The 25,062-nt window shown below is 42.6% G+C and overlaps 1 protein-coding gene and 1 long non-coding RNA gene across 5 annotated transcripts in view; one reads left to right on the plus strand and one right to left on the minus strand.

The window, feature by feature from the left end:
* The window catches only part of bahcc1b (BAH domain and coiled-coil containing 1b), a 209,877-nt gene that overhangs the window by 179,875 nt on the left and 4,940 nt on the right, over nucleotides 1-25,062 (plus strand). For all 4 annotated transcript variants that reach the window (XM_062056041.1, XM_062056039.1, XM_062056043.1 and 1 more), the window contains 15 exons: nucleotides 2,168-2,304; nucleotides 2,533-2,637; nucleotides 8,463-8,535; nucleotides 8,712-8,901; nucleotides 10,673-10,831; nucleotides 11,999-12,154; nucleotides 13,858-14,081; nucleotides 17,392-17,587; nucleotides 17,715-17,832; nucleotides 17,914-17,989; nucleotides 18,074-18,182; nucleotides 18,277-18,390; nucleotides 20,520-20,642; nucleotides 22,320-23,665; nucleotides 23,750-23,986. In XM_062056041.1, the coding sequence (XP_061912025.1) occupies nucleotides 2,168-2,304; nucleotides 2,533-2,637; nucleotides 8,463-8,535; nucleotides 8,712-8,901; nucleotides 10,673-10,831; nucleotides 11,999-12,154; nucleotides 13,858-14,081; nucleotides 17,392-17,587; nucleotides 17,715-17,832; nucleotides 17,914-17,989; nucleotides 18,074-18,182; nucleotides 18,277-18,390; nucleotides 20,520-20,642; nucleotides 22,320-23,665; nucleotides 23,750-23,986 (3,363 nt within the window). The remainder of the gene's footprint in view (nucleotides 1-2,167; nucleotides 2,305-2,532; nucleotides 2,638-8,462; nucleotides 8,536-8,711; nucleotides 8,902-10,672; nucleotides 10,832-11,998; nucleotides 12,155-13,857; nucleotides 14,082-17,391; nucleotides 17,588-17,714; nucleotides 17,833-17,913; nucleotides 17,990-18,073; nucleotides 18,183-18,276; nucleotides 18,391-20,519; nucleotides 20,643-22,319; nucleotides 23,666-23,749; nucleotides 23,987-25,062) is intronic.
* Nucleotides 20,076-25,062, minus strand: part of LOC133655676 (uncharacterized) — a 59,126-nt gene continuing 54,139 nt past the window's right edge. Inside the window, exons 4-5 of the long non-coding RNA XR_009827027.1 lie at nucleotides 20,553-20,623; nucleotides 20,076-20,475 (exon numbers count right to left, since the gene is read on the minus strand). This is a non-coding gene — a long non-coding RNA (uncharacterized LOC133655676). The remainder of the gene's footprint in view (nucleotides 20,476-20,552; nucleotides 20,624-25,062) is intronic.

Here is a 25,062-nt window from a genome sequence, read left to right on the forward strand (position 1 = left end):
CATGGTGCCTTGCAGCTTTGAAAACCCCCACAAATAATTATAAAAAGTATATTCTAATTGTTAGAATTTAAGATACCTATCAATTAGCGCTATAGTTGCCAGCTAGCGATTAGGGCACTAGTTGTCACTTGCCAGCTAGCAATTAACGCTCTAGTTGCCAGCTAGCGATCAGTGCGCTAGTTGCCAGGTAACAATTAGCGGCGCTATACTATATTATTCGAATATGTTAGTATGGCACAATAACAAGGTACCTTTAGGACACAGGTGTCAAACTCAAGGCCCGGGGACCAGATCTGGCCAGCGACATCATTTTATCTGGCCCGCAAGCACCTGGGAATGACATGTGTCAACAAAGTACTTAATATTTTCTCAATAAACGTAATAGATTTTTTTCATTTTGACAGAAAAAATATATGTACTGCTTGAAATTGCATACCTTTTAAACTTTGATAGTATCCAATATTGCAACAAACATTACAGTATATTATCGTACTTTCCAAACATGTTTTTGTCTATATAAAAATTCTTAACTTTACAGCAAACTACCCATCAAATTAATAAAAATGACAATAAATGTTTATGTTCTTTGCAGCATATTACTGTAAATTAAAAAAAAAACTACTAATTTTTTTTGCGTTAAATTCTGTTAAAAGAGCTGCCAGTTTTTGACTGTAAAATCTACGGTTGTTGTTTGTAACAGTGTATTACTGTAAATGGAAATACGGTACATTTGTTTTACAGTAGAAAAACTAGCAGCTAAGTTGCCAGAATAAAAAATGAACTTGTACTGTTTTTCCATTAACAATATCATGTTGTAAAAACCATTGTAAATTTAACACAAACATTCTGGCAAATAAGCTGCCAGCTTTTTCTGTAAAAACCCCTCCAAAAAAAAGTGGTACTGTTTTTCCATTTACCGTAAAATTAAAAAAACACAATATTTAGAGTAAAATTTTGTAAATGTAAAGTGTTTACTGTAAAATCGACAGTCTACTTAAAACAATGTATATAATTAATAATGAAATTCAGAAGCAAACTCGTACATTATTCGCTGTTACAAGCGGCCCTCTGATGGCAGCCATAACTGCAATGTGGCCCTCAATCAAAACGAGTTTGATATCCTTGCTTTAGGACAAGTTTGCATATTTTCCGGACTATAAACCATGCTGGTATATAAGAGCAGAGCAGAGCAGAGCAGCTTTATTTGTCCATTCTTAACATGTACAAGACACATAAGAACTGAAATTATATTTTTGGCACAATCCCGCTAAGATGGGACCGCCAACGGATCAGCCACTTAGGGCGCTCCTTAAAAAGGTGGGAAAAAGGTGACATTGGGAAAGGGGGATTTTTTTTTTTTTTTTTTTTAAATTCGCGGCTACTAAAGTTTAGAAGAAAAAAATATTGCTTTCATATATTAGCCGCACCAGACTATAAGCTGCAGATATATACCGCTACGTTGTTAAATGAGAGATATTTACATAGATTTTGTAAATATTTATTAACATACTAAACGGTACCTGTAACACGGCAGTAAAACGGCTGACCAAACAAAACAGAAAAGTCATTGATATCTTTACTTATGTTTATCAGGATTGTTCTTCTTTGTACTTTGTAAACACTTTGAGTTTGAACGGTTTCTTAAAGATGATCATTTTAGTATAGTGTTTGATTTCTTGCTTAATTCATTCCATAGTTTAGCCGTTAGCGAAGAAAATGCACAGATACGCCGCACATTTATATAAACCGCAGGGTTTAAAGCTTGGGAAAAAAGTAATGTCATAAATGTACACAGAATATGTAAGTAGGGGGTCTTCTTCATTTCTCCAAAGGTTTGGGTGGTCCCTGGCCTGTAAAATGTTAAAGACCCCTGTCTTAAAGGCAGCTTCCACTGCACTGAACACTTGCATTTTACAACAATGCTATTTTTTTACTGAAATGTGTAACTTTGGCAAATAAAATACCGGATCCTTAGCTTGCCGGAAATGTGGTCCCCAAAACAATTTAGTTGAATAGCCCTGGTTTACAGTGGTAGCCGTTAGTTAAGGGATTGAACCTGCGCGCTTACGGGACAGTCATCGGCCTGTGTGGGCTGCGTCCCCTATCCTTTGACTTTTGAGCTCCGTTTGTGTTCCGCATTTAAATTTCCCTGCCGTGTGTGTGACAGGTGTGCCCAGTGAAGGGCTCCATGGAGACGATGGGAGGGGAGGAGCTGGCCATGCGTGTCCAGCTGGCTGAGCTACAGCGCCGCTACAAAGAGAAACAGAGAGAACTGGCCAAGCTACAGAGGAAACACGACCACCAGTGAGCACACACACACACACACACACACGCACACACACACACACACACACACACACACACACACACACACACACACACACACACACACACACACACACAGGCCTTAAACTGAGCTGTGCATTTCAACATCCACCCAACACAGTTTAACCTGCAGCCACGATGACTCTCCACTGACTCTGTCCTGCTCTCCCACTTTAATCTTCCATCTATTCCCCTTCCTCTCTGCAGGAGAGAGGAGACGTCTCGAAGCCCAGCCCGCAGGGGGCCGGGACGCCCCCGCAAGCGAAAGTCCACCCCCGGCGCGGCGGCTCCAGACTGCTCCAAAAGACTCAGGTGAGGTCCCGAGAACAATCAGTCTGATTGGCAGGCTCGGGTTTATTCGGCCTGATTTGTGTTTGTGTTTTTAGTGAAAGGCTCGCTTGATTTTTCAAGAAGTTCTTCTTCTTCTTCAGATGAATTGATTTAAATGCTCCTATAGTTGGTGATTTGCTTGATTGGGCGCTGAAAGGAGCTGCTTGCACACGCACACACACACACACACACAAAACTGATTTTTAAAAAGAGAAGAAGGTGATAATGGCGCTTTCATTAATCATCATTAATCACTTTTAATCATATCTATCACTTGCATTGATTATGTCCTGCTGCTGTGTGAACCTTCGCATACATTATTAAAGCCGGGCAAAGTTCTGATGTACAGTTATTAGACTGATAAACGACTCCACAGCGGCCGCGCCCACTGCAGCACGCACACAACCACGCATTACTTGGCATGCACTCTGTTTTCCTGCTAACACACATTTTTGCACACACACACTGCAAACGCACCCTCAGTATTTGACGGCACTTAACGATGAATGTGTTTTCTCATGTTGCCCCACCTCTGTTAGCATGTGCACCCCTCGCCTTGATAAAATGATTAGACAAACTCAAGGTTTGTCACGGTTACCATTATTAGAAACGCTAATGGAAATGCCAATGAAAGACTTTGCGCACACACACACACACACACAAAATGAAGCAGACTTTTTTTTTATTGCTAAAGCTGACTGCTACATGCCTGAACAGCATTTTTTATTTTTTATTAACAAGTGATTTTTTTACGCTTTCCTCTTGTTGGGAATGTTTAGAATTAAATGATGGAGCAAAAAAAGGAATGTGTAACGGTTGTGTGCCACTCAATGACATGGAAGAAAAAGTAGCATGTTTGAGGGTAACATTTTAAAGTTCAAGTTAAGTTAAAGTACCAATGATAGTCAGACACACACTAAGTGTGGTGAAATTTGTCCTCTGCATTTGACCCATCCCCTTGTTCACCCCCTGGGAGGTGAGGGGAGCAGTGAGCAGCAGCGGTGGCTGCGCTCATGAATCATTTTTGGTGATTTAACCCCCAATTCCAACCCTCGATGCTGAGTGCCAAGCAGGGAGGTAATGGGTCCCATTTTTATAGTCTTTGGTATGACTCGGCCGGGGTTTGAACTCACGACCTACCGATCTGAGGGCAGACACTCTAACCACTAGGCCACTGTGTAGGCCTAGTATATTATAGTATTTTACAACGATTTAAAATAATTGCGGGGGTCCTATAATAGTACAAGGTTTTTGTGTTTGTAACTTTGTCCATGGTCGTCTCCAAGAAGCGCTATTATCTGTACTTTATCCACTTTTTACATATACACTGCAACTCTTCTTGTCCATGGTAATAACAGTAATAATAAACGTAATAATATATCGCAAACAACAACGTAGCAATTAGGAGTGGGACAGGAGGACATGGATGTTAGCAACACTTGCATAGCATGTTAGCTACAGAGCTAACATTACGTCTATATTTTAAAAGCAACATCATGCTAGCTTAGCATGCTCACTGAAAACAATTTGACTGGCTTTATTTTAAGATGTGTAGCGAAGCCTGCTTTTGTACAAAATATTGTGCATATATATATGTGGGGCGGTCTCAACTAGTTAGGGGCAAGGGGCGGTTTCATGTCAACAAGGAGATTTTTTCCTTCATTCAACTTTAATCATAAAACAGTCTTGCTTTCTTTCAAACTTTCTCTAAACGAACCGCTTGAAATTTGAGACTATAGTGACGTATTTTGGTATTCTCCACCATTTTTATTCAGTTGTAGTCCAAAGTTGTAGTTAATAAGTTCCTTCTTTTTCGCTATCCTCTTGTTGTAGGGCAGACTGGCTCGCACATGCACATGCACACTAAAATCCACCGCTGTTGCCATTTTTAATACAAAGTAGCGTATAGTTCGAACTTGCATCCGTCAGGAGAATCCCAATGTGCTTGTGTTGGGACAGGAAGTCATGCATAAACACAAACTAAATTATTCGGTTTACTTTCAAAATAAAATACATGAACAGGAAGTCAATTTGTCAAAGGTTTTCAAACGTAATTTCACCTTATAGACCAAAATGCTGATTCTGGAGATCCAAAATAAAATAATCATATACAGCTATGTGCGGATATGGGGTCATGTGTCTAGGGATGATACTCGAAACCGGTTTTCCCGGTTGTTCGATAAGAAAAGAACCGAGTCCTCAGACTCGAATCCCTTTTTGAGAACCGGTACCCGTTATCGAGACCACTATAGTAAAGAAAAAGAGTTGGTTCTTTATTCGAATCCCTCGGAACGAATCCCGTCCCGACCAGAATGCCCCTTGAGACATCACAAGAAATTACGTCACGTAACTCAGTTATTAGGCGCAGATAGGGAAAGCAGGAAAAACAATGGACCGCGCTCCGAGGTGTAATAAAGTTCAAAACAAAAGGTATAATCCAATGAATAACTTTACTGAGAGATTTGAGCAGGGTACAAACACATGACGAACACTTTTACGACTAACCGGAAACATAGCAACCAGGCTAGTAACGCACCTCCTTTACGGCAGCTGTCGCAACGTTCTTAAAGCAACTGCAGCACATACATATATATGACATCTCCCTTTTTTAACTTTTGGCGGCATGGCGAAGTTGGTAGAGTGGCCGTGCCAGCAATCGGAGGGTTGCTGGTTACTGGGGTTCATTTCCCACCTTCTACCATCCTAGTCATGTCTGTCGTGTCCTTGGGCAAGACACTTCACCCTTGCTCCTGATGGCTGCTGGTTAGCGCCTTGCATGCCAGCTCTCGCCATCAGTGTGTGAATGTGTGTGTGAATGGGTGAATGTGGAAATACTGTCAAAGTGCTTTGAGTACCTTGAAGGTAGAAAAGCGCTATACAAGTATAACCCATTTATCATTTATCATTTCCGTGTAAACAAAACAAAATCACACTATATATGTGTTGTCTGTCTAATTATAAATAATGCAGACGAGGCGTGTTGGCTGAGTTCTTGACGTTTACTTTCACAGCGTGCTTATAAACTCATTCTTAGCTGCCGGTGGCGACATGCAACAAAATTTTTCGGGGCTACCGCGCATGCTCGTCACTCCCGTTGCATGCTGGGTAGTGTAGTTGTTATATTCCCTAGCTCATAACATCACATCTTTCCCCCTATAAAGAAAGATTTTAACTCAATAAAGTGTATTTCTTTTTTTAGCTTAACTTTTCATTTTTTAGCATTGTAACCACATTTGCAAACAACTTTTCCCTTCATAGAATTTTCTTTCAATAAAGAAATAAAGGGCAAAAATGTCAAAGCATCATAACAAACAGTTATGTCAAATAGCAGCAGAAGTTTTGTGCCCAAGGGACTGATTTTATTTAACACTATATTATTATTTATACACCTATAGTGATCACAGAGACAGGTTGTTTTTGTGTTACTGTATATATTTGTTTTTCTGAAAAATCCCACTTAATATACTTTGGGTAACAACAGTCAATATTTATTTATTTTATTTTATTTTTTTAGGGGGGTAACAGTCAATATTTATTTATTTATTAGATTTTATTTTTGTCTTATATAATAAAAGTGAGCTTTTGTTAAACCAAATATTGTTTTTTTTTCCATATACAACAACCTATCTGGACTCGATAAGAGAATCCATAAGGAATCGGTTCGATAAGAGCAGGCCCGGCCCTAACCAATCTGGCGCCCTAGGCAAGATTTTAGGTGGCGCCCCCCCACATCGGCAGTGAAGTGTATATACTCACAAGAAACCGAATAGCTTTGTCTTTGACCTTTTTTTTTACTTAAAGAAAGCAAATTAACAATCAGAATAGTTAACAAGATAAAAAAAAATATGGATAAATAAATGAATACAAAAAATTAAAAATGAATATATGAAATACAATATTTTTTACATACATAAACACAAAATAAAACGTGTCAACAAGTTGCATAAAATAAATTAAAAATACAATATAAATAAGGCACTGCACAAAACAAGATATCAAACCAGTATGACTTTAACAACTGTATTACAAAAAAAGGGGATCCTACAGAGTTCTCTATTTGTGCTTTTTAATATTGCATTAACTAGGATGACTTACAAATTACTGTACACCAGGGAGTACTGTAATTACCTAACGTTACATTATTATTTTCCATAACAATTTAGCCCCCTCCACAATATTAACCCGACGTTAAAACAGAACTAGCTATTTATTGATTAGCAATTGCCGAATCATGTAACATTAGCTTAATGCTAAAAAGACAGGTTACTATCACATTCTGTAACAGACAAATAATTTCATGTAGGCTAACGTTACCTACCTGCTACCTCTGTCTTTTTCTCGTTTCTCCCCTTCTTTTCTCCCCTAGGCACCTGACAGTTTTGGCCGTTTTGACATCTTGTGTTGATTTTTTTTATGTGGTGACGTCCAAAAGAGTCATGATACGGGAAGGGAGGGGGCGCACCGTGCCGGGGGAGGGGGGGCGTAATGTTGTAACAAAAAATATTTCTATTAAATAGGCTTTACTTTGCATTTTAATTAACGTGGGATTATTTTATGTATTTAGAAATAATAGTACCAACTCTTTTTTTTTTTTTTTTCCCTCCAACATTTGTGGCACTGGCGTGGCGCCCCCTGATGGACGGCGCCCTTAGCATTTGCCTATACGGCCTATGCCACGGGCCGGCCCTGGTTAAGAGTATTCGATAATAGGCTCGAACTCGATAATTTCTTATCAAACATCATCCCTACATGTGTCCAACGCCTGCTGATGGCAGGGGCGTGGTTAGGCATGATGTTACTGCTGTGTTGTTGCTTGCTTAAAAAAAAACTAAAGTTGTCGTTCTGGAAGGCAAAACTGTCCTCTTTTCCACAAGTCAAGTCAATGCCTGCGTCTGTCTATCTGTGTTGGCCCTACGATGAGGTGGCGACTTGTCCAGGTTGTACCCCGCCTACCGACCGAGTGCAGCTGAGATAGGCTCCAGCACACATTCTGTGAACCCAAAAAGGGACAAGCGGTAGAAAATGGATGGATGGAAGTCAATGCCTGCATGTGGGTATTGATGGACAGCAAAGTTTACTTTATTGTTTACTTAATCACTTGATTATGCGCGGATTTGTGAGATCTTGTAAAAGTCTGCGCTTTTTTGCTGCACGGCGGAGCCGCAATTTAAGGGCGGCGGGGATGGCCGGACGTCAGTTGTCGGTGCCGTTCCGTGGCGTTTACGGCTCGCTGCATCAAGGGTAAGGGAACCGATGCAATGACAGATAGGAGCATCCAGACCCCTAAAGATGTCCCGTGTCTGCGTTGCAGTTCATGCTTTTTTTTGTAGCCAAACAGAAAAACATAATTTGTCTTTTCTGCAGCATTACAATTTCTCACACTTGATGCTAAGGGGCCGAGCCTTCTCTCTGTGGGAATATAGGATTTTCATGCTTCAGACACCAGATGCTAGCTGTGTGTGTGTGTGTGTGTGTGTGTCAGTCAGAGTGCATGAAGGAAGGACATGGTGAGAGGTGGTGGAGGAGAGGAGGCGTGGTGGTGTACTGTTCAATAGATGTTAGTGTTTATTGATCCAACTCCAGCGCTCCGGTCAACGGACAGACTCCCTGGAGACTGCTTTATCTCGCTCTCTCTCTCCACCAAGCATCCTCTTGCTCTCATCCACCGCCCCATCTCACACTATCATCACCTTTCCATGTGGTGATTTAGTGGAATATTTTTTTTACATCTGCCTGGAAGCAGACAATGGAAATGAGAAAAATTATGATTTGTTTTCATTGCGTTGTTTGTTTGGCTTGTTTTCCAGGACTGGCCTTAATTCACAGGAGGAGGAGAAAAGCAGGAAGAAGCATGACTTCGGCAGCCTCAGTGCCGTGCAGGTCAGTCCCACAGACGCAGGCGGCGACCTTCGTAACTAACTAACCTGAGCCATTTAAGGCAACGTCACGACAACTTGACATTTTTTCCAAAACGGCATTGCTGTGCAATAAAAACAAGTTGAAGAAGTAAAAGTGCTTGAACGTGATAATAAGCTGCTGCCATACTTCTCCCACAGTTAAAATCAAGCAGTAAGCACAGAGGTCGGCCCAGTGCCATGAGCTCCAGGCTAGCGAGGCGGGTAACGCAGCTGAAGCAGAAGGCTGCAGCCCAGCATGCTGCTGCTCCATCGGCGGGCGTTCTGCACTGCAGAGGGGCCACCGGAGCAGAAGAAGCCCCAAAGAGTCACTGTGGACATGAAGGGACAGGTGAGCACTGCTGTGTGACTTCATTTACATTACAACAACCATTTACTGCCACACAAGCTGTACACTGACTACTCTTTTCAGTTATAGCCAAGTTCAATTTTTATTGTATTGTCCCTTTGAGGACCCATAGCATCCAAATTACAGAAATGTCAAACACATTGTATTTTTTGCTCCTGAAAATGAATTTGGCAGTCGTTTCCTATAACATCAATTAGTTTTTGCGTAATTGGTAGATAACTAAATGAACTCCATATGCCGCCCCCTCTTGGTGTGATGTAATCTACAGAACTGGAGCCCATACACAGTGAGGGATAAAGGCATATAAAACTATCATTGTCATCACTTAATTGCATGTTTTTGGCACCTGGTCCATGATTACTTTAAAATTGATCAACATTATGAGCAAAAAAAGAAATATAAAATCACCATTTATGGGCTTCCCTGCTCTTCCATAGACACTATAGCCTTTTTTCTCATGCTCTTTCAGCATTACCTCAAGCATCTTGAGGAAAGCATCAGTAGGAGAGGACTCAAATAGAATACTTACTGTACCTTAATTTTGTCTCTTTTTTGAGTCTTCTCGTCTTTTTCCGTTTTTCATTGGCTTGGGTCTTTTAAATTTTTTTCCACCCAAACTCTGATCAAAACCCATCTTCTTTGAAGTCAGAATCATTAAAATGATCGCCGCAAATTACACTCCTCTCGTTTGGTCCGTCCTATTTTCCTCATATTCCCATCATTTGGAAATGAATGCAGGCAGACCCTTCTTTACAACCTGCAACAATGCATCCGGCAGACATATTTGATCATTCCTTCAAAATTCTGCATGAAAATGACATCACTCGGGATGAAGATGCTACCAAAACACATTCTATGCAATACAATATTGCCTCCAGTCTTCTGTAGGTGACGTCAGCAGGCTGGTCATTTTGGAATTAAAAGTGGGCGTTCCAAAATGCGCTGAAAATCGTAACATGGATACAATCACTACTGCGTCTAATCAGAATTTGTAGGTCGACAACTATGAAATAAGTGCCAATGTTGGCATTAAAGGGGCCATTAACCTAACCTGACTCTCGCCCGACCCTTGTGTTGAGCTCAGCGAACTACAAGGGTTGGGCTCGATGGCATTGCAAACTCCTTCCAGATAGTAAAAAATAATGAACCAATCAGGATCACCGGGCGGGATTTCATAGATGTGACGTAGCGCCGAAGGGACTGTTTGATTCAAACAACAATGGCAGCACGGAGCGAGGAGTCGTGTGCTGACATTGATTCTGCTATTGCAACTGTTTTGCGACATTGATCGAATATTAATGATTTAAAAGATGAACAGAGAACGGTTTTGAAGGCATTTATTGGTGGCAAGGATGTTTTGGCTCTTCTTCCGACCGGGTTTGGATTTCCCAGCGTCGCTCTCATCAGCGTCACGGGTTGATGTCGATGTGAGTGGTTGAAGTAGCACGTCATTCAAGATAACGGACAAGTGGTTTATCCAATCACATACAATGATTGTTTTACAAGGCCCCGCTTTCTGAAATACATCTCCTATTGAGAACTGCCAGATTCATGTGTGGAGCTCAGCAAACTACAAGGATCTGGCGAGAGTCAGGTTACCATTAACCTATAGTGCTCTATAAACTGTACACTGCTGTACTCTAAAGTATACCCAAGTTTACTGGCTATGGTTTTCTTCCTTTAAGAAGGTATGCAAGCCAATCATTTGTGTCTACTGGAGAAGATAACTTGTCTGCTGCTTCTAATCCATCAGATTCGCAACAGGAATGGGAAACCAGTCAGGCCGTGAAGAGAAAGCAAGGTCGCAAGCCAAAGGTGATGGGCGCCGATGTAAACCGAGCGCCTCGCAATCTGGCCTCTGAGAAACAGGAAGTCGGGGCGGAGAGGAGCGACAGCGAGAGTTCCGAGCATGGTGAGTTAAAAAAAAAGTTTAAGTCCCAACGATAGTCACACACACACTAGGTGTGGTGAAATGATCCTCTGCATTTGACCCATCCCCATGTCCACCCACTGGGAGGTGAGGGGAGCAGTGAGCAGCAGCGGTGGCCACGCTCGGGAATCATTCAATTCCAACCAAGCAGGGAGGCAATGGGTCCCGTTTTTATAGTCTTTGGTATGACTCGGCCGGGCTTTGAACTCACGACCTTCCAGTCTAACCACAAGGCCACTGAGCAGGTCTTACTGAGATGCTATCAATAAATGATCGTTTCCAGTGGACCTTCATGGATAAAACGGGGCTAATATGGAAGTATCTCTATCCCTCGTTTGGATGAAAGCTGGGAAAGCTTCTACCAGACACAGTGGAATTTTGTCACAAATGTGTGTGTGTTGTGTGTGTGTGTGGATCCGTTAGTGAGATGTCTCCCATCATTAGTGGCTTCTTCTCACTTCCCAGCTCATCTGTCACAGCATTAAAACCGTTAACGACTTGCCGCAGGCATGCGAGGCCACGCCCTCTACCACACCGCCACCGCGATGACCCCCGCCTCCCTTCCCCCTGCTCACCCGCTCCTTACGGTAACACGAGCTCGCCCTGGCCCTGTTCAGAATGTCACACCCATGTCCACGGCGCTCTCTGCAGATTCCCTCCTCAGTGGCATTGAACGGGGAGGACGCCTCGGCTCCTCTTCTGCGTTCTTCAGGCAAGAAAAAGCGAGTGACCTGGCGGGCTTTAATGACGCCCAGATGTAGCGCGTGACCGTGTTCGACTGAGGCAAAATGTTGACGAGCGAGCCGTGTAAGTGACAAGAGTGTCGGAGATGTGTCGACATCCGACGTGACCCGGGCAGTCGGTGACACACAGCTGCCAATAACTATCACGTGTGAACATGTGTGTCTGAATTGGCTGCCATGGCGGCACATATTCTGGGATCTGAGTCGCTCCCTTTAGTGTGCCTAATGTAGTGGCCGCTCATTAATATTCAAGTTTTCCAACGTGCAGCCGAAGACGCCAAAGGAATATTGAAAGTGGGCTGTCAATACGTTCTGTCAAGCGGCTCCCCAGCCATACTTAATGGTGTTTGCATTCAGATCATTGGAAGCTTATGTGACTGAGCGTATTGATGTTGCACTGCCACAGAGTTTGAGGAAGACTGGAGCTGCAACAGTGACGAGGGCGCCGGTGACATCAGGATTAGATCACCCTCCAAAGACGCTTCATCAAACCCCACTGGCTCCTTTTCGTCTGGGCTGCACACAGAGCAGAAAACAAGGACCAGGAAACCAGGACCTCCAGGTGAGATCTGAACACATTTATCATTAACGCTCGTATTTAACACAAAATTAAGGCCGGCCCATGGCATGAAGAACACTAAGCAGTTGTTTAGGGGCACAAGCACTAAGGGGGTCCACATGATCATTGCCTGGGCCTTTGTAAAGATTTACAATTTTTCAAAGACGACATCATAAAAGTATCTTGCCCAAGGGCACAACGGCAGTGACCACGATGATAACAAGGTTGTTTGAATAAAATGGGGAATGATTTGAGAACCGGAATGAGGTGAAAAAAGAAAGGTAAAAATATGATAAAAAGTTCAGGTTTCCCTTTTGCATTTCGAAACGCATAATTGTGGTGTGTTCAAGAAAGCTTGATGAAAGTTTGAAACAGAGGCATCCCTAATTTTTAAAGAAAGGGAGGCTATATGCACTAATAATAATAATCATCATCATCATTTAATAATTAGAGCTGTCAAAATTAACAAGTTAATTCATGTGATTAATCATAAAAATATAGCGTTAATCAAGAACACACTAAGATTAATTATGGAATTTATTTTGACCGTACAAGCTCTTTTACCTCAACATCATACATCAGTACAAACATGATTGAGGAGACTCCGACTAGTGTGCTCGCTGGCAAATTTCACTTCAAAATACAGCCTGTAAGAACTTTAGATAATACTGTTCCCAAGTTTTGTGCAAATAAATGACATGCATTCAGGTAAAAGGTTCCGATAAAATAAGCAAATTTTAATCATGAAAGCGCGTAATCACCTGTAACTAATCATGATTACCGGTAATCCAAATTCAAAAATGTGATTAGTGTATTTAAAAAAATTAAATAACATTTGACAGCCCTAATAATAATGTATTACTAATATTATTATACACTAAAGATAATCCTACATGAATAAGCTAATATCTGCCTTTTAATAAGTAAAGGTGTTTAGTGCATGTAAACACTGTGTGTGTGTAGGGGGTTATCCATTTTTATCCCAGCTGCACTCGTGCGGAAGGCGGGGTACACCCTGGACAAGTTGCCATCTCATCGCAGGGCCAACACAGACAACATTCACACACTAGGGCCAGATTAGTGTTTAGTTGCCAATCAACCTATCCCCAGGTGCATGTCTTTGGAGGTGGGAGGAAGCCAGAGTACCCGGAAGGGAACCCACGCAGTCACGGGGAAAACATGCAAACTCCACATCGTGCCAGAGTCCAAAAATAATAATGATGAATAATAAATAATAAAGACCAACGTGGGGCCCACGTAATCTATTTGTGGCAGCATTGGACAAAGTTATGTTTAAGTTTCACTTTAGCATGTTATGGCACATAACTGTGATGCGTTCAAGGAACCTTGATTAACGTTCGAAACAGAGGCATCACTCGATTTTTAAAGAATGATGATGTATTATTATGATTAGTAGTATTCACTAAATATAATACTACACCAATCAGCTTATCTCCACCTTACACAAATGAAGTGCAGTTTTTAGTGCATGTTGATATGCTGAGTGTGTGTATGTAAGGTGGTGACGTTAGGTTTAGGGTGGGGTGTGGGCCCCTCAGGAGTTCAAAAATTAATAATGAATAATTATAATGACTAAAGTGGGGCCACTAAACAAAATCGTGTTTAGGGCCACACAACGCCTAGGCCTCTCGCACAAGATAATTCTATGTATGAATTTAGAGCTTCATGACCTTTTTTACTTTCAGGCCCAGGGAGCGGTCCGAACACACACAGGAAGCAGTGCACAGTCAAAAGCGAACATCCATGTCACCAGGGTACGCGGAGGTCCTCTCTTCCCAGCTGGGCGGCCTCCTCAGTGGGCCCCAGCTTTGGGGATGGCCGGGGGTACCGCGGAGCTCCGATGGACGACAATAGGAACTGCAAGGAGACAACAAGGAGGGGCTCAACCGTGCACAGACATCTGGGAAAGGTGAGACTCGTATTAGCTGTTCTCCAAATAAGACTTCATATTTTCTCAAAAGACATTTGATTAGGTACAGCCCCATGCATACCTTCTAAGCTTGTCATTGTTGTCGCTACCTTTCGCTGCTGATTGTCTAAGACAGTGATTCTTAAACTGTGGTACGTCTACCACTAGTGGTGCACCAAAGAATCACTTGATTAATGTATAGTGTTTTATTTTCCTATTCATAGTGTTACTGTTCAAACTGTTACAGTGCCCAAAAATATTAAATACAGAAATATCTGCCTTGTTTTTAATGAATACTTGGGCTTACTATGCTATTGTATTTTAATGTTGGTCATTATGGTGGTGCTTGGAGAGCTAAGTTTTATCTGAGGTAGTACTTGGTGAAAAAAGTTTGAAAACCACTGGTCTTAGGTGAATCACATGCTTGTACAGCCACAAATGTGCTTCCTGAAATCTAATACAAGAATATTTGCCTTTATTTAAACAATAATAGTTGGTTCTGTCAGAGTTATTCATTTGCTTCATTGTTGTGGTGTGTCATGGTGTAGAACTGCAACGCTTCATACCGACATGTTCTAGGTTTTAATCTGGACCCCTTAAAATAAGTGGCCTTCCACAATATGCCGGATCGTTGCACAGTACATGAAAATAAAAAAAATGAGGAATGAGCAAATATTCTAACTGTAGTTAATTCCCATTTACAGGACAGGCCAGAGTTTTAGCCAGTGCAGCAGCTGGGGAAGGGAGACAGATGACTTTTCACTGTAAGGGCAGAGAATAAGAAAAGCAAGGGCGACTGATCACTCCCGAAGAGCTACACCCTGGCAGAAAAACATGTTAAATCTACTAATAACTCCTTTAGTCCTGTTTGTCCTTGAGTCATCGGGACGGCATGTCCACAAAAAAAAAAGCTTGAGTATAAAGGTAATCTTTGGCCATGATGTGTGAAACATACCCTTATATGCACACGTTATCATCACTAATTATTCAGTCCCTGTGACCAAATTTCTGTCAGTAAAATAAATGCACACACACACACACACACACACACACACACACACACACACACACACACACACACACACACACACACACACACACACACACACACACACACACACACACACACACACACACACACACACACACACACACACTTGTGGTGTACCCTGCAGAAATGCAAGCAGAAACCCGTCGGACAAGCTGACTTTTCATCATCACTCATCAGCCATCTTTAGATAGAGACTAGCCTAAACCTGTCCGGGGATGAGTAGTATCTTTGAGGTGTGTTTGTGAAGGTGAGAACAATAAATTTGACTTTTAGGTGTCCAACACTGCTGATGAGATCCAAGACAAGAAAACAATAATAATACTGCTCATACTTGATTGCCACTGCCATAAAAGTTCAATGTGTCACACTTGAGGTGTTTTGCCTGACATGAGAGGGTCAAAATATTAACTTTCTGTGAGGCCTGCACAATATTGGAAAAAACCTCTTTGCGATTTTTCTCTCCAAAATTGGGATCGCGATTCGATTTGCGATTGTTATATTTTATACATAAAAATGCATAAAATTGTGAAAGTGAGAGAAGGAAGACATGTTACTTTTAGACTGTCAATCAACACATTCATGTCCCAAGGTGCTACACATTAGAACCATATGCAATAATTTACTTGAAAAAATATATGGCTTTGTGCAGACCGACTCAGAGCTTTTGTCTACATCATGCTCTTTAACTAAATAAATAATTGTTAAAAAACTAAACAGTGTTTATATATAATGTAATGTAATCATAATATATAAATAAAATAATCCAAGTAACCATTTAATATTGTACTGTAGAATTGTTTACCATTGTATTGTAAATGGAGTAATTTCTATAAGGAAAATGTAATCCAAACAGATATTAAACATCTTTGAGTGCATTTTTTTTTTTCCAGTTGGAAAAATGAGGTCGGACGGTGTCTTTTTGTTTATTGCTATCACGTGATCATTTTCGCTCGCCCATTTGAAGCTGTAATATTTCCACACTGGGACATTTGGATTTTTAATCTTATGTTTTTCCTCCAAACTTTTGTTACTTTGCAGCACTGAAGTCCCTAGCGAGACAAAGATTGTGGATGGATGGATGGATGGATGGTACTTTATTGATTCCTTTAGGAGAGTTCCCTCAGGAAAATTTTAATTCCAGCAGCAGTGTACAAAATTGAGATCGAATTTAAAAAGTAAATAATAAATAATGGGGGTATTAATGGAAATAGAACAGAAGGTAGGGGTCACTCTGTTCAGTTAATTCCACTGTTAAATAAACGCACGCTGGTGCTGATGAGAGCGACGCACAAAGCAAGACGTCTTTCTTCCTGTTTGAAGCGAGAGACGAATAAGCGCGAGGCTCAACAATTCTGATTAGCGAACATATCTGTCACTCAAATTCAGGTCAACTGTGGAGAAAAGAAAAACCTCAGCCTCTTGCGGTTATTTACCGCACTAATTAAAACCTTGATGTCGATTCGATTTCGATTAATCTTGCATCACAGCATATCATAGCCACCGCCCATGCACATATATGGCCACTAAAGATTATTGAAATAATCTGATTGGATGCGTTTTAAGTGCTTTGATGCGACTATGACATCATTCCCACAGCTTTGATCAAAAGTTAATAGATGCTCAAAATGAAAGACACATTTGCTATTTGATGTGATTGCGTGTGATGTGGTCCCGTTAAAGGTTGGCGGAAAAGAAGAATAAAAAATATAAACGCACAATTAGCAGTACAGTTGTCCCTCGCCATGTCGGGCTTCAAATATTGCGACTTCACTATATCGCAGATTTTTTTTTTTTTTAGAGCATAAACAATTTTTTGAGTACTTTCAAGCCTAACAATGACAAAACTAAACATGTCTTACAGTAGTATTTGCCTCTATAGGAGCCCAAACCAATCAGAGTGCTTTGTTCAGTATCATGGCCACTGATTGGCTCAGCCTAAGGCAGCATTACTACATTGGATTAAAAGAGTGTAAAGGTGACTAAAGGGTGTCGTTTCATGTCTTAGCTGGCTTTCATAATGTTGAAACATGTAAAAGGTAATAAATGTTTTTCGATGCTCTACTTGTGAAAGTATTTGGTTTATAATTAATTTGCGGAAATTCTTTTATCCGTAACCAATTAACACCAATAAAAGCGGGATGATTGTAATGTATTTAAACAGCATCATTATCGTATGTTGAGACGTAACTGTTCAAACTACTTAGTGTACCTTATAAATTGTCCTTTAGTTCTGACGTCACATCCCGTTTCCTGCTCTAGGCCAAAGGTCACGCAGTTAGCCGACTCCTGCAGAGCTTCACCGCGGACGACGGCTTTCACTTGGACGAGGAGAGCAGCTTCTCTGAGGGTGAAGGGGATGAGGAAGAAGAAGAAGAGGAGGAGGAGGAGGAGGAGGGAGAGGATAGCAACAAGTCCACGGTCTACCTTCCTCCCAACATGCCTTGCAAAATACCCGGTAGGCCCTGCAGTGACACCGATAATTAGCTTTTTACAACAACGACCTTGCGTAGTAATGATCCGTGTTACACCAATGATGCATACAATCGCACACTCTAACTCTCATCTACGCACAAATCCATCAGCCTTGCCCAACTGCGTGCTCAGCAAAGAGATGCTGGTGGATGGCCTGAAGATTCTGATCTCCAAGGAGGACGAGCTGCTATATGCTGCCTGCGTCCAAACGCTGGACCTGCCTGACATGTACGCTGCTCGTACACAAAGCCTTTCTACATCTCGAGATGGACATACATCACCTTTCCCCCTTTTTTTGTGTCCCCCTAGATTTAGCGTCGTCATCGATGGAGAGCGTGGGAATCGGCCTAGGATCTACTCACTGGAGCAAATCCTGCAGGAAGCTGTGAGTTTCAGTCTCGTGGCTTCGTAAAACAGCTTCTAAAAGATGTTGGGGAGGTCACATGAACTGTATTTATTTTTGGTTCAGGTTCTGGACCTACGGCCACAGACTGAGGCCATTCTGACTGCGGGGACGCGGGTTTGTGCTTACTGGAGCGAGCGCTCACGTTGTCTTTACCCTGGTTATGTCCACAGAGGTGAGTGTAACAACATAAACACACACACACACGCACACACACACACACACACACACACGTAAAAATGCTAAATACTCATGTTCATCTGCTGAAGGAGGTCCAGGCGAGGAGAAGGAGGGAAGCGTGATGGTGGAGTTTGATGATGGAGACAGAGGAAGAATCACACTAGCAAACGTACGACTTTTGCCACCTGGATACCAAATCTGCTGTGAGTAGAACTGATGGAAAAAAAGTTAAAGAAGCCATATGTAAGAATCTGGCCAGAAATGGTACTGCAATCACGGTCAAAATTCTGCAGTCCCCTTCCCCTCTCCCTGGCTGAGGTTGCCTGATACGCAGCCGAATCCAGCTGGATCGACAGGGCTACTCCAAGGAACTTCAAACTTCCACTGCCTCTTACTAGGGGTTGAGGAGATGGGACCATAATAGCTGCATAGACAAGCGTTTTATCAATATCACAACAAATGGCAATCATATGGTTATTGTCAGTACTTTCAGAAAACAAAAGACTAAAACAAACTACAACCAATGCTAGTAATGATTATACTGGTGAAAATAAATATAGCATGCTTAGCAGCCTAATGTACGCCCAAAACTAAAGAGGAGACATTTTACCAACGTATGCCTATAGGCTACTGTTTCAAACGTTTCAGATTGCCATATAACTTGGTACATGTAGTCCACAATATGCAAACACGAATGAGGAAAATTATTTTATCATGTGATTTGGCTGTCTCCATACGTTAGCCATGCTAATGTTGGAACCCATTTCCTAAGCGTATCAGCAAATTGAGAACGAAATAGGCACTGACACTACCCATATCCACATAGGTTTTATTTGTCGAAAATATATTTTGCCCTGTCAGTTTGATTACATATCGACATACAGGCTAACGGGCATATATTTCCCCCGTTAGCGTATATGTTGATGTGTGATTGACCGGGCTCGCATGCTAAGCATTCGTTGCACGAACATACTAGCTTTGTTAGACAAGATCATAGACTGTGTTGGACAATATAGTTTACAAACAAAATGACCATTTCCATTTATTACAAGTAATAAGAAAACAAAAATGCCTTACTTACCTATCAAGGAGGAAATTAGCAAGTTTGGCGTCAGATGAAAAAATCTTCTCCGCCTTCAATCGTCTCCATCTTTTAAAGGCACCCCCGATACAAATCCTTGTTTTTTCCCTGGCTTTGTCATGAATAAGTTGAGAATCTTAACGACGCCTTTTAGATTTACTAAGGTCTGACATGTTTAGCAACTTTACCAGGGGCAGTAGCTAGACGAAGATAGCCGTGCGAAACCGGCAACCTGGATGTGACACACTCACTGACTTTCTAATTAGTCAAACGGTGGAGGGCGGGGCATCGAAATGAAAACAATAACAGGATTTCGGGGCTGTAAATCGAATTGTGAAATGAACATATCCCAACTGAGCTACTGTTATCAGTTATAGAGGTATTCCAAAAGAACATGATTTATTAATGCCTTTTGACATATCAGGGCTATTTAATGACTTGACATGGAATTCCTACAAATGGCTCCTTTAAATACATCAACAGGAAAACATACATATGAATATATATGTGAATATACTGTATTTAAGCTAAGCAGAGCTGCACTGCCTGAGAATGGAATGCCCTCAAAAGAGCAGAGGTGTCCAAAGGGTCATTTGGGTTTTTTGTTAGCACATGACACAGTCAAAAGAAAAAATAAACACGTCCCGGGTAGACATTATACAAAAAAAAAATAAGAGCAAATACAATTGGCCCAATTCACCCCCCAGCAAATAGGACCTGAAAACCAAAATGGCCGGCGACTTGTGGTCTTTGATCATGTCTGTACTTGTAGTCATGATGTCATGTAATTTCTAAAAATGTCTTGCAATATATGGTATGTTTTTTCTTTTTTTTCCTTCCAAAAATGTAGTTGGTATAATAAAATGAGTATAGAATAACAATAAAAATCAATGAAAAATTTCAAGGGGTTTAGATTAGGCAAGACAAGTTTATTTTACAGCACAATTCGTACATTTCATATTAAAAATAAAAATAAAATCATAAAAATAATGACGAATATATAGAATTTGCTTTGTTAGCTATAACAAAAAGCTAAGATGTAGATGTTTTGTTCAGATTATATATTGACATACAGTGTACTGGTTTTAGTATTTCATGTACAAAATGGCCTTCAATTTTGATGTGGCAAGAAAGTTTGGACAGCCATGTTGTAGAGGGACTTTTAAATGAGCTGTAATGCTTCATCTTTGGTTCTGAACATGTTTACCTGTGGGGGAAAAAAAAGCTTAATCAGCATACATTTCTTGTTAGGTGCGGAATCATCACCGGCGCTTCTGATCTCACCGGGCCGCCGATGTAGACGCAGCTCTACACAGGAGAAAAAGGATACGGCCAATGAGGAACAAGCAGGGAAACTTAAAGAGAAGAGGCCAGGTGAGGGATCAAAGTCTTGCATCAGATAGAAAAGCTGTGTCATGCATTCCAAGCAAGACGCAAGATATGTTAGTATTAAAATAAAGTGAAATATCTTATCCTTTTAAACTTGTTTTTCCTCGAGATACGGCACTGTATCCTCCAGATAGACCGGCTTGTGTACTGGTAGTGCTTTCTCTTTCGCTGTAATAAAGGTCCGCCGTGGCATATTTTTCCAAAAAAGTCAGGTCTTATCACAATTAAAGACTTGCTGCGGTAAAAAAACCTCCTTTGCTGATAAAATCCTCAAAGTGAAGAGGCCGCAAGCCTGAGGCTAATTAGCTCAAACGCCAGCAGAAAGCGGTTGTATAGCAACCCGATGCTATACATCGAGACTGAGAGTTTGGACACATTTAAAGTGTTTCAGATCACACAAAGGGATCTCTAAGACCAAGGTACGACTATTTTGGAAATAAACAAATTAAAAGTGCCGCTAGCTGTTGAAGATAACAATGTTAATGCCCCACCTCTTTAAAATTGTATGTACAGGATGCAAACATGGTGTGACATAGGGGGCCTTGCTTATTCAAAATGGCGCCGCCCGTGTGTATAGGGAAGTGATGTCATCAAAATGGTAGTGCCCTATGGCTTCCAGCGGCATGCAAAATTAATGAATGAATGATGTGTTCGTAGGCCGAGACATGGTTCGCGCATTGAGGCATATTTGGTGCGATGTTTGTGAACTGAAAAAGTCGCAAATAGGTGTTTGTAAATCAAGGTTGTACTTTACATCCGCAGATTACTCACACAACTTAATTTGACCCTACATGCTCTTTTGCCTTAAAAGGCGGCGAGGGTTGTTACATGGTGAGTGATCGGGTCAATGCATACGTCAGTTCAAAAGATGAGTAATGGAGACTGACTGGTGTGATCACTGGTCAGTTTTGCTTCGAAATACACCCAGACTGGTTTGTTACACCCAGTTTTTAGAAAATAAATGTAGTGCATCAAAGGAATATTCCGACATGACATTTGTGAACAAATTTTGTTTGAAGTTCATTGAAATTATGCAATTGATTGATTGATTGAAACTTGTATTAGTAGATTGCACAGTACAGTACATATTCCTTACAATTGACCACTAAAAGGTAACACCCGAATAAGTTTTTCAACTTGTTTACGATCCTGTTTACAACATATGGCGGATGTCATGCTTAACTTGTTCAATTCCCCGCCAGATTCTAATGAGAACCAGCTACAAGAGCACCTTTCTTAAATAGTTCCCCTATATTGAATATCAAATATCAAACACTCCCACAGACAGAAAGCACACACAAACAGACAAACAGGGCTTCAGGTCACATCTCTGACTTACGTGACATGTCTGAGTCACTGAGAATGCAGCTACTGTATATGAACAAAATTCCATTTCCCCATGTAAGCACATTAATCAGGATTTGATGAAGCGTCGTCAGGGTTTTAGTGTAGCTGAGAAACATACAGTATGCGTGTCACTCATCACAAGAACGCTCTAGTTTGAGACAGGTGCTGGATTTGTCCAAACCTACCTGGCTTGCTGAAGATAATGGTATTAAATTCCTGCGGAGCTTTTACTTCCACTATTAATCTCAGTCTGTTCCCAACAACTGTCACTTCTTATTGATTCTAACTCTTCTCTGCTGTCGTCTCTTTTCTCAGTTGGCAGGCCCAAGAAAATCCACTCAGTGCCTAAGACTGCCAGCACAGCAGCAACATCAGAGTCCGACTCTCGAATTAAAGACAACACTTCCTTGGTGAGCTGGTCTGCACCCAGGAAGAGACCCCCAGTTGACTTCTTCCTCTTCAACGGGACATCTCGCAAAACCCAGAAGAGATCCCGAGAGCGAGACGTCGGGTTGTTTCATTGCCCCGCCTCCCACCCTCTCACGCCCTTAACCCCCCGCAAAGGCATTTTTGGCTCCCCTTTTGCGGTTGACTCGTTTAGCAGCATAGCTAACGGCTACTCCGCCTTCGGAAGTGGAGGAAGCGCCACACCGGGACGCCTGGTGAACGCCGTATCAACCGTGACGCCTAGGGACTCTTCTTCATGCTCCCTGGCTGTCACCGTGGCGACTGGGAGCAAGAAGCCGGCTAGCGAGCGAGACAGAAAGCAGTTCCTGGTAAAGCTTGACCATGAAGGTGTGACGTCGCCGAAAACGAAGAATAGCAAAGCCCTGCTTAGACTTGGGAATGGAGGAAGAGGAGGGAGGAGCTTTTCATCGGCGGGCGCTCCGCTACGATACATCCACCCGTCCATGTTGGTGAAGGATACAAAGAAAGGAGGAGGGGATGGGGATCTGCAGAAAGACCAATTGTCAGGCGGCCATGGAGGCCAAGCTGGAGATTACAGTTTGGACTACGCCATCGACTGTCCAAGTTCTTACTCGGAGCTGGATGAGGACAACGAGGACGGTGGTCGAGATGCAAGGACGCCAAGAAGAGGCCCAGCGGTCTCATCTCATCGAAACGGACGCTTTCTCTCCCGCCTCTCAGTCTGCTTCTCCTCCTCCTCTTCATCCTCTTCTTCTTCCGGCTCCATGTCGTCCTCGTCCGTTTGCTCCTCCGACAACGACTCCTCCTATTCTTCCGACGAAGAGTCCTCGTCGGTCCTCCTGCGCCGCGCTCTGCTCCAGCAGGACAAGCACAAGCACAGGCAGAACTTGACCCCTGACCTGCTGAGCCCAGAGTCCACTAACACCAACCCGGCCACCACAGCGCCAGCTCACCCTTATGTGGCCGGCGTGACCCACCCTGCGTCCAAAGGGAGGGCGGACAGGTCTGAGGACAGGACCGAGTACTTGTCCAAAGGAGGTGTGGCGGCCAAGACTCAACTGAAGAGGAAGGAAGGAGTCGATCACCATCCAGCAAACCAGCAGCTTAAACCTTCTTCCAAAGACCCAACTGCAATTAAAAGGCAGAGGATGTCATCACCTGAGCCTCAAGCCAACATGGCTCCACTGCGGCCGGGGCGCCAGCTGTGGAAATGGTTTGGCAACCCAACACAGGTAAGAACCTACCTAAGGAATCCTAAAGATGTAAGCATACCTAAACATCAAATACATCAATAGTCCTACTTGTCTGTGTTGTAGAGGAGAGGTCTAAAGGGGAAAGCCCGCAAGCTCTTCTACAAGGCCGTCGTGCGAGGCAAGGAGACGGTGCGGGTCGGCGACTGCGCCGTCTTCCTGTCGCCCGGCCGGCCTCAGTTGCCTTACGTGGGCAGAGTGGAGAGTCTGTGGGAGTCGTGGAGCTCCAGCATGGTGGTCAGAGTCAAGTGGTTTTACCACCCGGAGGAGACACGCCTGGGAAAGCGACACTGCGACGGCAAGGTAAAGATCACAGACTGCCTCTGATTTATTAAAGGTTTGCGTGTGTTAAAACGTGCAAATTTAACAGTGCACGCAAAGATGATCTACTAAGCTCGTGCTCAGAGGATTGTGGCTCTTAAATGATCAAATTAGAGAGCGCAATCCGTTTAGCGCAGGGGTCTCAAACTCAATCTACCTGGGGGCCACTGCATGCAGAAACTGGGTGAGGCTGGGCCGCAAGAAAATATTTCTTAAAAAAAATCTAATATGCGCACTTTTTAATGAATTCACCTTCTTTGAATGGCTATCCCGCCCTAGCAACATACTTGCCAACCCTCCCGATTTTTCCGGGAGACTCCCGAATTTCAGTGCCCCTCCCGACAATCTCCCAGGGCAACCATTCCCCCGAATTTGTCCCGATTTTCACCCGGACAATAATATTAAGGGCGTGCCGTGATAGCACTGCCTTTAACGTCCTCTACAACCTGTCGTTGCGTCCGCTTTTTCACCATACAAACAGCGTGCCGGCCCAGTCACATGTTGTATGAGGCTTCTGCAGACACACGTAAGTGACTGCAAGACATACTTGGTCAACAGCCATACAGGTCACACTGAGGGTGGCCGTATTAACAACTTTATCACTGTTACAAATATGCGCCACACTGTGAACCCATACCAAACAAGAAGGACAAACACATTTTGGGAGAACATCCGCACCGTAAGACAACATAAACACAACAGAACAAATACCCAGAAAACCTTGCAGCCCTAACTCTTCCGGGCTGCAATATACACCCCCGCTACCACCAAAATCCCGCCCCCCCACCCCCAACACCGCCCACCTCAACCGACGCATGGAGGGTGGGGGGGGGGGGGGTTGATGTGTGGGGGCGCAGGGTTTGAGGGCGGGGTTTAGTGTTAGCAGGGGTGTATATTGCAGCCCGGAAGAGTTAGGGCTGCATGTGATTCTGAGTATTTGTTCTGTTGTGTTTACGTTGTCTTACGGTGCGGATGTTCTCCCGAAATGTGTTTGTCATTCTTGTTTGGTGTGGGTTCACAGTGTGGCGCATATTTGTAACAGTGTTAAAGTTGTTTAT

This window comes from Entelurus aequoreus, linkage group LG08, assembly GCF_033978785.1.
Source record: "Entelurus aequoreus isolate RoL-2023_Sb linkage group LG08, RoL_Eaeq_v1.1, whole genome shotgun sequence".
Taxonomy (NCBI): domain Eukaryota; kingdom Metazoa; phylum Chordata; class Actinopteri; order Syngnathiformes; family Syngnathidae; genus Entelurus; species Entelurus aequoreus.